The following is an 18,538-nucleotide window of genomic DNA, read 5'->3' as shown; positions in this document are numbered from 1 at the left end:
ATTGGCTTCGTCAAAAGTATTCCATGGACCATGGAACCCTTCCTTCTTCATAGCTCGGCTCACGCTATACTAGTAGAAAATAGGATCAGGGTGTCAAATGCCAGCAACCCTTTAGCTGCACTTGAGATATTTCAGTCTCAGATCTCCAATTTGTTTTAAACCCATACATCTTATTGCAACTAACAATGGCCCAAATCAGCACAAGAATAATCCTTTGCCACATTCCAGATCGTTTCGAATTGGAACATGGCCACCCTGCGTAAGACGTTGGTTTGAAGCAATTCGGAACAGAAGTTGAGTTGTTCCAAGCACTTCAACGAGAGTGTTCCAGGGCTCGTTCATCATCACTTCAGACACGAAATTCCAATTGAGAACAACCAATCATTCTCGCTGGAAAACAGAACAAGGCTGCTTTGTCACCTTCAACGATTGGAACTTGCCGGCAATTTATTAGCATGTTCCTCTGAAATGTTCTCGTTTACGTGGCCTTGTCTTCATTTGGAAGTGTGTCAAAGCTACATCAGTGTTCTGTTGTGGTCGGTCCACATTTGCGACATGTGTTGGGGGAAAACCCATCTTGGTCTCATCGTGGAACCCTATTTATCACGACAGCTCGAACTGTGTCACGATATCGAATTGAACCCCGGACCAAGGAGCAGCTTCCCGCGATCGAGTCGAGCTCAATCGCGAGGATCGTCGCGAAGCCAAAGTTTGCAGGCCAAACGGGAGAATTTGACATCATCCACAAGTGACTGTTCCATTCTGAACCAGGCACCACCATCCGAGGATCAAAGATTGGATCACTTAGGTAATGTGAGGCTTGGTGGTCTTTTAGCTACTTTACTGTATACGATATAGTTTGTGGCAAGTGTTCCGACGGTCTCGACCAAGGTCAAGTACAAAAGCAAAGACCATTTCTTTGCCCACTCTCAATTGGATCAAATTCAAGCTCTCTAGTATGTAGCGACACTAACTGGAAAGAGTCAAAACGTTCCATGTCACACTTTGACAATTCATAATTGCTCTCGCCAACAACCGTTGCTTGGTTGGCGAAAAAACTACTATATTAGAATACATGAAGACAAAGTAAATCCTTCGAAATCCTTTAGAGCTATTCTAATTCCATTGTTTTCGAATCCATGAAATGGCAATTTGTACAACTATGATGGTTGCCTCTAGTAATCTGTCTCGGGGAAAAAATGTCTTCTGAATGAATGAATGTAAAAAAGAGAGTCTTGAGTGCAGTGAATTGAGAAGTTCTCTATTTCACGTTGCTGGATTTGAAGAAGCCTTCTTGAAGAACTCACCGCAAATCACGACATATTTTTGTGTGTTTTTTTCTACTTATTTGTTGATCAATGTTTCAATGGTAATAGAACATGGGCAACAATTTCGTAGATTGATAGAAAGATACAAAGGTGTTGTCATATGTATGTTTGGACTCGAAAAGTGATAAAAGTAACCCCCTGACGGCTATTTGGCATAGTACTACACACAGACTTAACGTCTGTCAGCGATTGGATGGCCAATTCTTGCCCAAGAGGTTAGAGAGCGTGCATTTCTTGTCGTGCCAGAAATTACCCCGTGATGAAAAAATGAAAGTACAATAACAACTTTGTGAAGTGTGCACAGTAAGTAAGAAATGAGGACGTGATAAATTGGACCTTGGCATGATTTTTCCAAATGAGCACCACTGTATATATACCTCGTAATGTACTTCCGGTAAGAAATCTCTAATTAAGTTTTAAACAAATCCGTTTGAACATCAATAAAAGTCATACTTTGATAATTTATTTTTAAAAAAGATCGCTGTAAGGTAGAAGAAAACAAAGCTCTTCCTTAACATTAGCTCAGCTATCGGATGACATTTTGTTGAAACTTTCACAAAAAATTAATTCGTTTTACCCAAAAACCAAGAATTCGAGTAAGTACTTTCCAATACATTTGGATTCCATTTGAAGCTTAATCGACTAAGTGATTACTATCAACGCTCTTCACAAACTATTCTGTGGCGTTATGTGACCACTCTTAAAAAAACAGAAAATTAGATCGTAGGACATTCCCTCTTACAGTATCATTGAGCGAGAAGAAAGAAGATGGCTTTCAATTGCTTTAAAAATGAAAGCACGCCGAAAAGTACCTCTTTTTCCGTTTGGGGCTCAGTGTATACATTCTTTATGAACATATCCCTGACCTTAGCGCCACTCGCTCTTCTAGAATCAAGTCATTTTCGATTCAAAATTGGGTTTTACCAGCAGCCCTAACTTGAAATAGATTTCTCTTCATGAACAATCATTTTTTCTTCCAAGATAGGGTGGAAGCGGTTTTTAAAAGTGCTTTTCCTCAGCTCTATGAGTACCTTTGTAGTACAAGCCCCGAAAATCCAGACCAAAGAATTTGTAGTTTTGCTCAGTAACACTGCGTAAATTTTTCGTTTCAGAAAACGAAGTCAAAAGCTTGGCCAATATCCTCGCCAATCTCGACACATCCGTCCTTGAGCTCAAAGACGTGATTCAAGACATGAGACCCGCCTACAATCAAGCCTTGCAAGTTCTGGCAACTTCCAACGTTCCCCCCGCTTCGGCCAAGAACAACCTCGTATTCCACGGCATCCCACCCGAGCCTCTCGAGATCCAAATGGAGGGCGAACCCGAGTTCTGTCGGGACGTCATGGAAACCCGCGTCAAGCAGGTGTTTCGCGAGCATCTCCGCATTTCTCGAGACATCCCGATCACGCAAGTCTATCGGATCGAGATGCCCAATGCCAATCCCGAGGAAATCAAACCTATTGTGGTGGGATTCCGGAGCAGCAAGGACAAAGAGAACATCCTGCGACACGCCAACTTGCTCCGAAAGGCCAATATTTACATCACGGAGGACACGACCGGCAAGAAAAGCATGGTTGCCTCTCCCAAGAAGCGGGTCCCTTCTCGGACCCTGAAGAACCAAGCGGAAACGGATCATTTGAGCAGCTGTAACTCGGATTATGCGCCGAGCAGCCATTCGGGAACTTCGTCGGGAGGCAGCGCCTTCGCAGATTAAGTAGAGCGCCGTGGGCGCCCCAGGCCCAGCTACCCAACCAACAAGCGTGACGAGAAGCAATTCCTAGAAACAAATCCGTATTTTGAGCAATTTTACCATGAAATTGCCATCAATTCATTGCTTGGCGTGGAACTCAAGATTTGACTTCAAAACATTGAACACGTTTCAGAGCGAATCTGCTCACGCCAAGTCATGGCCATCATAATTACAGTGTAAATTGAATAAGAAATGGGCTTTTCATTTGTGACGTTTCGGATTACTAGTACTCATTCAACATCGGTCTACAAATCCGGGAAAATTTGATTCAAGTTGTGATTCCATGAAGCCGGGAAAAGGGCGAATTCTTATTTTTATCAATATATGACGGAAATGTTTTTCGGCAAGCGAGAAACTTAGAAAAATGAACCATTATTAGAGATTGGGCATGAAATCGATTTGCATGTAGAGCAGCAATGCGATGGGATTTTTCGTAACCGGTTTTCTTCTTTCGATAGTTCTGACCATCCACACTGAGGAAAACCAATCAATCCTTTGTAACCCTCTTTGACTCCTGCTCAACGTGCAAATCACTTTCAAGTCCGATCTCTACTCAATACCCATCTCCTAAAGAGGAATGAACACATTAGATTTGTTTTGCCCAGATCCTCCGCATTCTAAATCAAGGTTGGAAATGTACTAGAAAGTCCGAAATAGGTTAAAGATAAATTCTCAATAAAAGCAATATTAAAAATAACAGTAGAAATGAAAGTGCGTGCAAAAGGGCCTCACGTATTGGTCGAGTAGACAATCAATGATTTTTTTTTTGTTTGCGGACTTCCTTACCGCTGCTGAGATTGGAATCCCAGCAGTTCAAGACGAGAAATTTATTCATATTACTCAACTTTTATTTACGTATATATATTATTTGATCAACCAACGAATTTGGGTTGGCTGATCTGGTTAACCCTTGAATATAAGTTTGATTGGGAATTTTCGTCAAAAACTTGTCCAAGTCTGACTTAAATCCTGCTACTGGATCAACGCCTACATACGCCTTACGATTATTTGAAGGCAGCAAATTGAACTTCATTTTTTTAAGTAGCCTGGATTCTCGAGGATTTGAAGGTGCTCACAAAACGCACATGAAGCCTCTACGGTCACTACCATTGACCCTAAATCCTGGGTTGGGACAAAGCTCAAGAATGCTTTTGAAAACGTACAATATCAGACATCTTTCGTACCTTGTCTGAATACTGTACAATCCCGACTTGTTTAGTCTCTCCCATTACGAAAGCTCTCTCATTCCAATGATGTTCCTAGTGAAACATCTTTGGACTTGTTCGACCTTTTGCAAATCAGCTGAACTCATTGGACCCCAAAAGGGTGAAGCTTATTCAAGATGTGGCTGAACAATCGACTTGTACAGAGTTGGCATAGTGATACCGATTAATTAATTCCAATTTCATTTTCATGTGGATGTCGCACTAAATACTATAAGTAGTAATTGGGCGAGTTGGAACTCGCCCGAGGGCGCTCGTTGGATATCGTACAAAGTCTCCTGACCCAAGAACCGGCTTCCTCCATCGCAGTTTATGCATGCAAGAAGTAGGAAAATCCAACTCAACCTCTCCATGTAGTTGAGTGATATTGGGCCGTACACTAATCGGTCTGTTTGCATAATTCGGACATTTAGGCAAGCGCTGGTACTATGCCGCAAACAAACTTGCCTGTCAATGCCAATGATGCAAGATTGGCGTTTCGAACTGGTTTTAACGAAGCTGACCTTTCCTCATGTAGCCCAATGTGAAAGAAGGGTCATCTTCTCAAAAACATGTTTGAAGCTCCAAACTTGCATCCCTGACTCTGGTACCAGCAAACAAAGGAACCTGCCAAAGCTTGCCTAGACGTCCCCATTGGAAGAAAATTCGCCCCAAAATATCACATCCTAGCTCGAAGAAGTAAAACAGGGCCCATGCCAGTAATACACGTAAAATGTACGATTATAATTCCATGCGAGTCTGATAATACTGCATACCTTGAATGCCATTTCCTGCCGTTTGAGCTAAATAGAGAAATTTCCTTACTTGAAGGAAATTCCGATCGATTTGTGAAGCTGGATTGGCAAATGTGCAACCCCAAAATCGAGCAAATTCCTAAGAAGTCAGAACTAGATTACATCAAATCATTTCGAGGCAAGCGTTACCATTGTCGAAAGAGTTTTTGTTAACTCATTCACCCCAAGAAAACAGCCCTAAAAACTATAAATAGAGAACTCAGATGTCTCTTTGAGCTTTTTGAGACTTTCTTAAACGTTTCTTCAAGAGAAACGACTTTAATCTTTGATCATAGAGATTGGCCCAAATGACGCCCAATTTCATGAAATATATTTATGTCATCAATTCATAGCGAGTAGTGGACTAAAACAATTGGAAGGGCGTACCCTAATTATCTGAGTATTGGCAAACAATGATGGACAATTGAAGGAAGCAGAACGGAGAGGCTGCTGATCTTCTCTCCCAAAATGATCGAATAGGGTTCCATCGAAATGAAAATGCTTGTTGTGTGTGTATGTGTGCTGGTAGTCAACGATTCAACTGGAACACGACGTACTTGAACGGAGGAGAATTGCAATCGCTTATGAATACCCTAATTGTTTTCTGACAGCTGGATTGTTGATCCTCAGCCCCTTGGCCAACATCTGGGCCTCGATGTCCTTATCCTCCTTCTGGTAGCGCTGCTTGTCCTTCTCCAGCAAAGCGATCAGCTGTTCGCGTCTCTCAGAGTTCTCGAGGAGCTCTTTCAAGATCTCGCCTTCCCGCAGAACGCTCTCAGGGCTCCTAGAGTCCAACATGATGTGCTCCCTGAGCTCCACTTCCAAGCACGAAGATCGGTCGTCGAGTTCCAAGAGTTTGGCTTGGATCAACAGCTCCTGTTCCTCACGGACCAATCGGTTCTTCTCGGCCAACAGTTGGAACCAGATTTGCATGAGATCGCTCTCATTCTGATGGTCGGCCAAGGGATGATCCAAGCTTTCGCCTCGAAGGGTCTGTTCGGCCCGGATGCCACGCTCCTCCAGATCTTTGTGTTGGACATCCAGTTCTTCAAGCTGGCGCTGGATCTCTTGTGCCTTGCGCACCCTCTTCAATTGGGCCACTCGAGCTATGCGCGTGGCAGATTTCCCGCCCCGCTTCATGATCTTCTCAAGGATTTCAGGCGGAAGCTGATGGGAACCACCGCCCTGGAACGTTTCCGGCAAGCGATTGCAAGGGCCAAGGCTGTTCTCCGGGGACTCGTTTTCTTCGTTTTCACTCAGGCTATCCGCATCCGAACCGTTGGGATGCATTTGAGCGGCATTGGAGACGCCCAAGGTGATCTTACGAGACAGAGGAATAGGCGGGGTGGACGGGTGCGAGGTCTGCATAGTCCAGGATGTAGCTCGAAACAAGGCTCCGGGTTCACGTTTCGGCGTGGATGTGGATATGGAGAGGCTGGCCAAGCTGCCCAATTCAGAGATATCGGCACGTGGAGCTTCTCCCGGTGATTCCATAGGCGACACGAGCCGGGCTGTTCGACCGGCGTGATTGAGAGCTCGGCTGGTGGAGCTCGAGCGGAACGCTAATTTGGGAAACTTGAAGTTCTGATGGGGTTGAGCTTTGAGCTCGTTTTTCGTGTTATTGTTAATGGCAGTGCTTGAGTTGGATGTGTTGTTGGGAGGCACTCGGGGTGAAATATGATTGTTGGATCCGCCTCGTCCAGTTCGAGACATGGAGCTGAGGGAAGCGGACCGACTAAAGATCCCGGATATGGTCTTCATGAAGTTCTTCTTGTTGTTCCCACTATTGCTTCCTCCTCCACCACTACTGCTTCCACTCTTGGAAGGCGATTCATCCGTGGACACGATACCGTCCATGTACTCCATGTCATTGGAGGTAGAGGACAGCGTGGGGCTGGCCAATTCGGGTTGAGGGTGCCCATTCGGTTTGTTGGGGCTGATCATGAGCGCACCTCGTTTCACGGGCGAATCGAATTTGGTACTGGTTCTCGAGGGTCGAGCTTCGGGTCGAGCTTCGGGTCGATAGGATGGGATACCGAATTTTTCCGGATTGGTCATCGGAGTGTCCGGTAGTTTCACGATTACTTCCTCCTTGGCCTTGGCGGGCGACGACTTCAAGAGCTTATCCTCGCTGACTTTGGCGTAAGCAGGAGGGGATCGCACCACCATGGGATTGGTTAATATCACTTTAGCTTCCTTCTCTTTCGGGGTCTGGCCTTGAAGTGTGGGCTCAGGCTTGGAAGCCATCACAACTTTGGGTTCCTCTCCTTTGGCTGGACTCTTGGGCGCGACAAGTACGGGCTTGACGGCCAACTTCTTTTCGGGCTTCTTTTCGTCTCGTTCACTGCCCGAAGATGGTCCATGAGCTGGCGGCGGAGGAATGGAGGAGGTCGGAATGGCCACTCGCTTCCGTCGAGCTGCCGAGACGGATCGACCCGGGACTCGGCTCCGGATCATGTCATGTATCACACTGTTCTCCTTCTGCATGACCGAGTTGTATTTGGCCATCCTCTGTTGTGGGTTGGACTCCTTGTAAATGCCTGTGTTATCGTCCTCGGAGAGAATGGCAATCGGAGAGAAGACCTTCTTCACCGGACTGGCCGACTCTTCTTTAGCAAATTTGGATATGATCGGAGGCGAACAACTCTGCTCGTCAATGTTGATTTCTTCCGTTTGAATGGATAAGCTCAGCTTTGGAGGCTTTTCGGTCTTGAAGGTCAGGGGCTCCGTGAGGACGTCCCCGTCGTCGATGAAGTCAATGTCGTCGTGATCCATGGGACTGGAAGTGGCTACAGCCTTCATGTGGGCCAGATCAGGACTCGTGATCTCCTCGGGCTTTGGATCCGACGAGTCGGGATCGTCAATGTTTTCCGCCGTCTGGAACTCGCTTTTCAGACTTACGTTCAGATTGACGGCTTCGATCACTGATTCGCATTGATCAATCACGGCCAGATTTGTGTGTGCGGCCTCAACCCCGTCCTTGTCCTCCTCATTGCAGGACACGAATTCGTCGCGAGAGGATCCGGAGTCGTTGTTGGCTAATTGCACTTGGAGATGATCCACGGTATCCTCGGGTCCCAAGTCCACCGACACACTTTGGATCTCTTCATTCCTCGTGAGGTGATTGGGAAGGTCCATAAGAGGTTCGGGAGCCGATTCATGGGAGGATCCAGACCCGGACGACTCATTGGATGATGAGGTGGAGCCATTCCCGGTTTTGAGAGCTGCCACGGGTGCTTTGAGTTCCGGGACGATGATCTGTTCCACCTCTTTGAAGTCCTTAACGGGCACGGGGACGGGTTCCACCTCAGAGCGATAATGCGAGGCATAGGCAGCGGATGGTCGACTATTCCCGGGATTGGGAGCGTTGTGGGAAATGGCCGTTGGACTCTTGATTGTGCTGAGCATGCTCTTTGGTACTTGGTTGGAGGTGGAGGTGAGGAAGTGCTGCATCTCCGTGGATGGTTTCTCAGCCGGTTTGAGAAGCTTCTGTTGACTAGAGAGACGGTCCATGAGCGATTTCAGCCGATTATCAATTTCGGCCGAGTCCACCTTCTTTTTGGTCGCTACGCTGGTTTGAGCCTCGGAGACCCAATTCTTCTTCAGATTCAAAGCTCTGCGGGTGGAATAGTCTTGGGTGATGGTGCTTTTTTGTTGGTCGGATCGGAAGCGATCCGACAAATTGGGCGTCTTGTATTGGTAGTGGGCGGCAATGCTCATACTGGCCGGATCATAAGCCTTGGGACCGGTTTCTTTGCCCTTGTCTAGCAAAGGCCGAACCCGACCGTCCAAATGCTTCAGCAAGGGGGACCCGGGTTGAATCACGATTTTGGGGGGCTCCAATTGCTTATGGAACGGATTGGGTTTGCCTTCGGAATCGGTGAATTCACATTCAGTGGCCGTTCCACTGGAAAGGTCGAAGTCTTCGGAATCTGTCTCCTCGTCGTCATCGTCGTCGTCGTCCGAGCTCAAGTCCTCGGAACCCACTTCAGTGCTAGTATCGGATTCTTCAACCACGGCTCCACCATGGCGGCGCATTCGTTGGCGAGATTCTCGTCGTTTTGGCGGTTTGGGAGGGAGCTTGAGCGCCTTACTTCCGTCAGAACTCTCGTTTTCTTCCGGTCCGGATTCGTCTTCCGAGGTGGACTCATATTCTCCGTCGTAATCGCTGTCATCCTCGTCCAAATCGGAGGAGGAAACATCACTCGAGTCCTCGGATTCCGACGAGGTCCGCGATGCCCTAGAAGATTGATTGCTGTACATCAATAATGTTAATGGTGGGTGAACTCATCCGGGAATGAGGTCATTTAAAGGCTAGATAGAGAAACAATGGTGCTTTTTTTTTAACGACAGTGGTTATCAGCACTCACAACAAATAGACAAAGGCGTTTTGGAAACATTTTAGGTTTTAGGTGTCAATTCATTACGCCAAGCCACTAACTAGCAGACAAACACCAAGCTTTGCAGTGGTTTTCAACCAGACGACACGAGAGGATTTTAATTGTTACACTGTATATCAGTATACCAGGAGTCCAGGACACAAGCCCACTAATACTACCCAACGTTTCCCGAACAAAGCCACTTCGCCCATCACAATCAATTACAGACGCAAAAAGCTTTGGTAAGCATTACATGTCTGGACTTACTTTCATCAGGAATGGCTTGGAAAGGTTGCCGAGGGGCAGAAGAAGAGCGCAGTGCATGCGTGTTTGGTCTATTTTTCATGTATACGTATGAGTGAGTGTGTGGGGGAATGAATGTTTGTATGTTTGTGTGTGTACGTGTGCGCAAATGTTTCGTTGTCTGATTAGGAATGTGTGACGGATGGGTTGATGTCTCGAAAGTTCCCGAAGTCGATGTTTTTGTTGTTATCGTCGCCAAATTCGGGCACGCCTAACCCCAAAAATGTTTCCAAGATTAACCTAGACTTGCTCACTCTCTCTTTGAGCCATCCAATCAGGACAACACAGTATCTCCTTGGATGATTTCATCATACCAGAGTAATCAATCACGTTAATGACTAGGTTGCAGCATTCATCACGCATACATGTACATCATGCATGCCTAGAGTAGTGGCACACCACCGCAGAAAGCAACCCCTACTCAAGATCGCAAGAGCGTTCGTTGTGTTCGAAGAGTCTTCCCCTTCAGCCAATTACTTTACTACGAGACCCAAGTCAATCAGGAGTCAGTCATGACTCATGACACATACCTGTCGACCTCGGGTTTCTTGTTTTTGGTTCCACTCTCCAAGAGATCACATTTCTTGATCCATTCCTTCTGGAGCAATCGCGTTTCATCCGCCGTCAAAGGTCGATCCTCGGGACCCCCACTCTTCTTGACCTTGGTTGATCGGTTTCCTTTTCCCATAATGTCATCCTCCTCGTCGGAAGTGTCGGAGTTCAGGTCGGAGAACGAGTCCTCGGATGTATCCACGGGATCGTCGGGCTCGCCGTCCTTGATCTTGGACGATTCATGCTGCAGACAGTTCCGATCGGTCCATTCATCTTCATCCATGATACTTGGCACTTCCTCCTCCGAGATATGGTCCACCGAGGCCTCAAACTCGACCCTAAGCAATTGAAAATGCGCAAAAAAGGGGAATCTCCAAATCTGATCCAGGCAACAAGCCAATACATAGTCTGAGCTCACCTTTCCGGGGTTGAACCACGGCGATCATGATTCAAGAGGCGATCTCGGTGAGTGGCTGGTAGGGATCGGAGGTAGGAGCTCTTGTCCCAGTCATGAGTGGTTTGGTGATTTCGCTGGAGTTCTTTCTGACGATTTTCCAGGTCCTTGAGCTCATCCGTCTTCTTTTTGTAACGGAACTTCTCCAAGTTCTTCTCCGTCGAATGAGGCAAGCAAAAGAATTTCCCTATAAGAAAAGTCAAATCGGATATAGCCTCAATGGATGGGTAAATATTTGCGAGCTTTTGTGCCACTGAAAGCTTTTTCCACTCGGTTCATACAGCGTGTGGGTAACGGTTCACCCGTATAAAAACACAACTTACGAAGCAGCTCCATTGGAGGAATCGAGTTCAGGCATCACGTTCGTTCAGTTCATGATGGTGTGAGGAGGAGGATCAGGACGATGAGGATGCAAATGACCTGGATCTACCAACATTATTCACACCCACACCCAACAAAGTGTGTTACTCCAAGGACCCTCTTCTACATACTTCATCATCATCATCATCGAGACTGGTTCCCACTGCTCCTCTCGGGCTCGGGGACAACAAATGAGGGTTCGTTGCACATGAATTGTGTACACAAGTCCCCTCTTAAAAGCCATCTAATGAGCCAACTCCATGTTTCCGACCTTCCATACATGGCCAAGGATTTAGTAAGCTCTCAAAAAATAATGTACCACCACCACCACCACCGCAACATCAACGACAACTCACTAATTTAGATAAGTGGCCCACTGTTGTCGCAAACGGAGATCTGCAAACTGATGCTTCAATGGGCAGCAATTTTGCTCGACTCGAACTCGTTTCAGTCAGACATCTGTGTGCACAAGAGTGGCCGCCTCTTTTTGGCCTTTTTCTGCATGCACCTCGTCATTGCAGTGAAGGGGAAAAAAAAATAAAAAGTCGTGGCAGAAAAGACACACATACACACACACACAACACAGTCTCCTCTGCCTTCGAATTATTCGACGTAATAGCCAGTGAACTCGAATCAAGGTCCAAAAGCGCCGAGTGAGCCAATAACGTCGTTGTCGTCTTTCACCAGTTGAAGGCGATTCACCAATGCCATTTAGAGGTCCAACTTACTACGTGTTTGTCACTTCTCATCTCGTTGAAACCGGATCGGGCAAATCAAACACGGCCCAAAATCAATAAGAACGAGCTTTTTCCTTCCTGCTAGCCCTGTTAGCCCTGCTAGCCTTGCTTACCTTCGAAAAGACCTTCGCGTTGATAAACGTAGGATCCCAGACGCAAAAGGACGTTGCAGTAATCACATTTGAAGCAGGACCGATGGAAGAACTTGCCCTCGGTGCTCATGCGTTCCACGACGTAAACCCGCTTCCCGCAGAAATGGCACGTTTCCGAACCGCCGCCTTTGGGGTTGGGCAGGACATATTCCTTCTTTTCCACATGATGCTCGGGTTGGAACTCCTTGTCACCGGAATCGTCGTGTAATAACTCGCCACAGATAGCGGAGACTCGATTCGAGCCGCGTTCCCCGATTTCGAGGTTATTGCCCTCGGCCAGTCTCCTCTGTATGTTGGCCAAGGAGGAATCGACCTCGGCATATTTGGCGTTGACCTCTTCGGACAGATCGGGCGAGGCCTCCAATTTACCCTTGATGATGTTCCTTTTGTCCATGAAGGCTTCCTTGGACCAACGGGGAACTTTGTCCTTGGAGCCTTTGTCGATGGTCTTCTGCTTCCTCTCCTTCTCCATCTTTTCCTCGATGTTCTTGATGTGCCAGTCGTCCTTGTCCAATCGTCCAATGGATCGCTTCAGGTCCTTGGGTTTCTTGTTCTCCCGATACTTGCTCACATTGTCGTTTCGCGCTCGACGATGACGAGCGGATCCCCCCTCAAATTGCTCCTCGATGATCTTGTAGCGCTCCTCTTCCTTGATGGACTTTCGTTGCTGTTGATCTCGGGTTCGCTGTTTGACTTCATGGCCAGCCTCGGCCTTCTCCTTGAGCTTTAACACCCGCTTCTTATCGGCCGAGCGGTTCATTCTCTGGGTCTCTTGGATGTTTTCCTTATTCGGAGAAGACTCTTCCGGGAAGGATTGCAAAGATTGCGGGTCTTCCTCCCGAGAACGGCGCTTCTTCTTCCGCAAGTTCAAATTCGCCTCCGCATCATTGGCCACGAGCTCGCCGATCGAGATCTTGTTCTTATCCCAAGGTCGGCCGGACTTGGGAGCTTTTTGGTGGTGATTATAGCGGTACTGGGAATCCAGTAAATCGTCATCCGAGGCGTCCAACTTCGAACTCTTGACCACGGGGATGTCCCTTTTGAACACCTCGTACACTTGCGACAAGTACGAGATCATGGTGAGCTTATCCGGGTTCTTGGAGCCCGCCAGCTCTTTCCCCGTCATGATGGGCGGGATCCCGAGGTCGTTGTCGAGCACATCGAAAGCGAATTGGCAATTTTCCGCCCACAGAGACGGATCAAGAGCCTGAAACTCGATCAACTCGGGTCGGTAGCGGTGTATGATTGCACAAAGAGCCAGGCCATTCTGAAAGCTGAAGGTCATATCGTGGATGGCGATGCAGTCGTAGGACTCCAATTGCTTCTGGAACCAGGCCAAGAGCGTGTCTGGACTGGCCGTGCTCTCTTTCCGGCGCTTCTTCCGGCCAGAGGAAGATCCGCCCTGTTCCTCGGCCAGAAGTTTACCCGATGGGGATCGTTTCAATTGTTCTAGTTCTTCCTCAAGCTAGAATGAAGGAGTGGAAAACCAATTGGGATAGAGGCATGGACTAAACGTTGAGTCCAGGTCCCCAGGAGTGGGGGGGTGGGGGAGGGGGATGTCTTACCAGAGCAGGTTGGTCGGTATCAACGAGACCGACCACTTGCATGGGCAGCACCAACTTCCGATTGAGGTTGGGGTATCGAGTGGTCGGGTCCACGGTATAGGACGAGAAATCCTTGCACGTGTTCTCGGGGGTGGTTTGGGCTAGTATCCGGTAAATGGACTCCCGCTCAGCTACGGCCTCCAACAATCCTTGTTTACCTATGGTATTTAGAATTCAGGTCACAACCATTCATTAAGACTCGGCAATCCAGGTATTTGAGTCGTTTATTAGTGCCTTGTTTTTTCATTTCACGGTCAATTGAAAGTATTCATTTCAAGCAAATCCTTTTTGCTCATGGGTTTGGCAAGACTACTTCACACTTGAAAGTAATAGATAGCTCGAATACTTTATATTTGACCATTTGCCATTGCAAAACAAAGCTTTTAAAACTATTTTTTTTTCTGGTGCAACCTTTCGTCTCTTTCATCAAGATTGGTCAACCCATATTCCTCTTTGAAAAAAATAAAACGACTCAGAACAAGGACTTTATAGCCACATGGTTCGCGTCTCTTTCACATTTTTGTTGCAAGGTCAACCAACAAGAGTGCATCCATCCATCCAAGGTCCAAGAGGATTGGGAGTGCGAACACAGCTCTCGAATATTCTTTCCCATTAGGGTTGCATTTGAGGGACAGGAATCGAGCAAACTTACCCGAGGAAAGGCATTTCATGAGCCAACAAGCGTCGAGCCCTCCAAAAAAGCCTCTGGCACAGCCGGTTCCCAAAGGCCAGAAAGGCTCGAGAAGGCTATCTCCTACTAGGCACGTCAGGAGACGATGTCCGTGTCGCTCCGTCACACGGCAAGAGTTATCGGCCTGCAAATGAAATCAACCAGACGGAGATTAGTCACACGTATGGGCAAACATTGGCTTCAATTCAAAGGTCGCGTGCTCCAGCAGGGACCGACTCTCCGAAGTGCTAGATCTTATAGTTAGTCTGGGATGTGGTGCGTACATAGAGATAAAGGATACTTCTCTTTGTCATCTTGATGAATCCAATTGACACTGGGAGTTTTGTCGTTCGGGTGGCAAAATGCCATATTGGAACTTCTGCTATGGTTAGTCTTTATTACGCGTCAGGGCTTTCACAGCAAAAGGGAAGGCCCAAGGTCAGCCTACATTACTGGTTTGGCCTTGAGAATTCGCAAGTGGTAATATGTGATCGAGGTTAGTGAGTGGAGGGCTCTCTCATGATTGGGCGCAAACAGCGTATCAAAGCGATCAAGAGCGAATGAACGTTCATTTGTTTGGTTCAATCAGCTCAAACATTTGGAAACATCCTAGGACTGCTCAAAGTTTTGACGTGGAAAGGCTGAAACAGGCAAAACGAGTTAGGCCAAGTTTTCTTATTTCCAAGACTTGTTTTGCCTTTCTTTGCAATTGAAATCCGAGACCATTAGTGCTTTTGCTTGTTTGCCATTCCTTTCCTTTGAATCAATTTAAAAATGTTGACTTCATCAAATTATCAAAATTATGTGGCCTGAGTGAGAGCTGCTTTTCAACCTAGAAAGTCAACTAAAGTTCATGAAAATGAAGCAAGCCTTTCAAGCTGAAATGAAAAAGTTGACTCCGTTTTCATCAAGAGCTAAATCAAATTCTTAAAAACAAGGGTAACCATAGGCAAGGATGAACCTTGAATAATTGTGAATTTGTTTGCAACTAGATACATTGACCTTTGCAGCCCATTAAACTTGGTTTTGAGTTCACTGAAGCCTGACTGGGATTTAATAAATCTTTATCATCTCAGTGATGCTTGAGTGGATCGAATCAATAAACCAAAGAATTTACAGTTTCCCCGCTTAGACAAAAAAAAGAGTTATAATATGGATCAAAGCGCTAAAATATCGACTTTCAGTATGGACAAAATATTCTCATTAACCAAGAGGTTCCAGTTCTTCAGCATCAGTTAATGCCTGTAGCGCCATCTAACTTGTGAAGGATCTGGCGTGCATTACCAAACACGATGTGAGCAAAACTATTTTATAAGGCCAATTCAGAAGGCAAGGATGATGATGCTTGTCTTGCCACAAGGATCGACTTTCGTATAATCACGTTACTTATGAGGGAGTGCTACACATGAACACTACTCGTTTTGATTGATTTCAAAACAAGGAATTTGGCCCACGTCTTTGACGAACTAAATGGTCCGTGATGCGGAGGGGGAGGTCATAACACGAAATATTCATCACTTTAAAGCCTTGGCTTCACCAATTTGTCCGTCCGTCCATCTCTTCGTTCGTTCGTTCGTTCGTTCGCTCGTTCGTTCGTCCCTCCCTCCACAAAAACGAAACAAAATAACATTAGCCACATGAGGCATTACGTGCCAAGGTTGGGACAGTGTACGTACGACCTTGTTCAATAGCCACATGTCAGAATCATTTTGAGTCAGCGGACACTAAATACATGAATATATCTGACTACAGATGATCAAGAACCCAATCATCAAGAATTAAAATCAGCCAGGGTAGAAGTACTAAGAATCTTCATATGTGATCAAGCCCTTAATGCGTCAAGAAAGTTGTCGATATGGTGCTCTACTAGTGAACCAAAAAGAACCAAAAAACCCCGATTCTGAAATACAGCATAAAAAGGGAGGTTTTTACTTACTAAAATTGGATTGAATTACAATACGTAAATACTGGACAAATGCTGTGCCCTTATCATGACAAATATGTCTTTGAATAATAGCTAACAAAATATCAAAAGCTAAAATCCGCAAATGGGACATTTCTCCTTGAGCTTCCGAGACCGGACCAAACTTTCGTCAGGCAAGACAAAACATATGTAGTACTCGTATGTCATGTCAAGGTGATTTGAGCATTTTAATCATCGTACTCGAGCATGTTAAGAACGTAGAACTCCACCACTGCCAATCAGCAATCGAAGCCACTCTTTCAATTGAATCGGAATACAAATCGCAAACAAGCTTGATGGATTATTGTACGTACACAACTGCTATCAGAATGGCAATAATGACTCAACGTCGCTTTTTGGCATTCCGGGGAAAGGATTGTGACTTGATGACTCAAGGGAATATGCGATGATTTCATCGACTCGCAATTTTCTGGGATCCATTCACATCATACCTTTGAAATCAGACAATCGCTTTGATCAAACAAAAGGAAACAAGAGGCGAGTGAGCAACAACACCGTAAGATTCTTTTGGGACAAAGTGGTGGCTCCTAATCGCTCTGTTCGTTGTTCGTTTTACAACGGAGGAATTGCGCCGAAAATCGATTGTACATGTAGGACGAACATCTTGCGTGCATTTGCTCTCTTTTTTCTCGTATTCTTGAATGAATTTTCCTCAGAGAATAGAGGGATTTTGAAGAAAATATCCAAGGAATTGTCAAGTTTCTCGAGGTTTGGTGTTTTGAACAAAAATGATTCCGCACTTTCAATAAGAACCTCATAAGCACGAATCAGTAACTTGAGTTGCACTTTGAGACAGACATTCTGATTTGAAATGTGACCAAGCCGTCGGTCGGACTTGCTGTAATGATATCCCCTGCGATCGAGTATGAGAGCACCCAGCATGCATCAATATCATAAATAAAATGTCCGTCCTGGCTTCCCCCCCCCCCTTCCGTCAAAAAAAAGGGTCGATGGAGACATTATAACAGTCACAGTGGGTGGGTTCAGTCGTGAGTTCAATTGGCGTCCATGAGGCTTTTTAAAGTTCACGGAACCAGACCAACGCCCTTCGTTCGTTCGTTCGTTCGTTCGCTCTCAATTTCTCGACGGCTCGACAAATGTTTATAAAACATACAATGAATGCCCCTCTCTGTGTGTCTCGTCTGGCCAGTAAGAGAACCTCCTCCTTCTCCTCCTGCTCCTTCTAGCCGATGCTCATTTTGGCATTTCTATTTCGAAGAAAAATATGCGACACACTCCCATGTTCATCTTGGCTTGAATCAAAAATGTCTCGGAAAAAGAAATTTACGTCGTTTTCTCTTCGCCTGTCCGAAAAATCCTTTCCTTGTTTTATTGTGAGAATAACAACGACAATCATCTCAGCTCGGGGCCTGTTGTCGTGAACGAACTACGTACAAGGCGGGAGAGTTTCCATTTCAATGCTTGACGAGGGCTGATCTTGTCAAAATAATCAGCCATTCATCGTGAAAACCCTCTTTTCCGGTATACTACCCACATGCAGCCAACGCCAACCCAGGGCCGAAATTCTTTTGCCATTGAAATATTTAGATCCGAGGCCAATTTCGGCACTAAAATTCCGTTGGCCAGAGGCTAGGGAGGGGAGCGAAAATCAAGTTATAAAACGGACGTTACCTTTTTTTCTCTAAAAAACACGTCCCGCTAGATCTCGATATCGACTTGGTGTGTGGTTACAGGCATGGCGAGCTCGACTTGGATAAAACAATGTATCGTGGACTGTGCAAGGAGGCTAAGTAACATCCATGGTACAAAAACTCGAGCTAGCATATTTTTATACCTTCTTCTCTGGTCCCATCTTTTGGATGAATCATTCGTAAAGGTGTTACAATACAATCGAATCAAAATCCCCCTCTTTCCGTTTTTGCCTTACTATCTAGTAGACAGGGGGAAAACGAGCCTCGTGTAAATCCCTAATCCATGGATTAGAAGCCAAACTCACCTGGAACATGGAGGTGAAATCGAACATAGCCACGTCAGGCTTGCCATAATGATTCACGGCAAAGTCCAAATGAGGCAAATGATAGTTGGTGGCAAAGTCCGCGGCCTCACGGGCGTATTCGAATAAAGCATCCTGATTGATATTGTCGGAAGCCAACAGCTTGGCCGTGTCGGCCTCGTTGGTGATGAGGACTCCCTTTTCGAGGAGACTGTGCTTCTTGGCCGTCATCACGAAGTAATGCGTCTCATCCTGAAAGTGAATTGTAGACCAATAAATTAACTTGATTTTGCACCGTGGAAACGTGGGTGGGGT

General features: G+C 46.1%; 2 protein-coding genes across 3 annotated transcripts in view; one reads left to right on the top strand and one right to left on the bottom strand.

Annotated features, from left to right (window-relative positions):
* Positions 1-256: 256 nt before the first annotated feature.
* LOC131891013 (uncharacterized) lies at positions 257-3,284 on the top strand. The gene is made up of 2 exons (XM_059240490.1): positions 257-808; positions 2,441-3,284. Exons 1-2 carry the CDS (start codon positions 469-471, stop codon positions 3,040-3,042), a joined length of 942 nt encoding a protein of 313 aa, XP_059096473.1. The 5' UTR covers positions 257-468; the 3' UTR covers positions 3,043-3,284.
* A 2,104-nt stretch (positions 3,285-5,388) lies between these two features.
* Positions 5,389-18,538, bottom strand: part of LOC131891012 (F-actin-monooxygenase MICAL3-like) — a 19,471-nt gene continuing 6,321 nt past the window's right edge. Inside the window, exons 3-9 of one of the 2 annotated variants that reach the window (XM_059240488.1) lie at positions 18,227-18,475; positions 14,268-14,430; positions 13,577-13,773; positions 11,973-13,476; positions 10,727-10,949; positions 10,287-10,646; positions 5,389-9,329 (exon numbers count right to left, since the gene is read on the bottom strand). In XM_059240488.1, coding sequence (XP_059096471.1) covers positions 5,657-9,329; positions 10,287-10,646; positions 10,727-10,949; positions 11,973-13,476; positions 13,577-13,773; positions 14,268-14,430; positions 18,227-18,475 — 6,369 coding nt within the window. In that variant the 3' untranslated portion in view covers positions 5,389-5,656. The remainder of the gene's footprint in view (positions 9,330-10,286; positions 10,647-10,726; positions 10,950-11,972; positions 13,477-13,576; positions 13,774-14,267; positions 14,431-18,226; positions 18,476-18,538) is intronic. The other variant, XM_059240489.1, reaches the window with a different exon arrangement.

This window comes from Tigriopus californicus, chromosome 11 (assembly GCF_007210705.1).
Source record: "Tigriopus californicus strain San Diego chromosome 11, Tcal_SD_v2.1, whole genome shotgun sequence".
NCBI classification, from domain to species: domain Eukaryota; kingdom Metazoa; phylum Arthropoda; class Copepoda; order Harpacticoida; family Harpacticidae; genus Tigriopus; species Tigriopus californicus.
This window is presented reverse-complemented; position numbering and strand designations above follow the sequence as displayed.

What these genes read in the sequence shown, in the direction of transcription:
- LOC131891013 (XM_059240490.1), top strand. Translation starts at nt 469, where the DNA reads ATGTTCTCGTTTACGTGGCCTTGTCTTCATTTGGAAGTGTGTCAAAGC. An exon ending in TCAAAGATTGGATCACTTAG is followed by an intron (nt 809 to 2,440) that starts GTAATGTGAGGC and finishes TTTTCGTTTCAG; the next exon opens with AAAACGAAGTCAAAAGCTTG.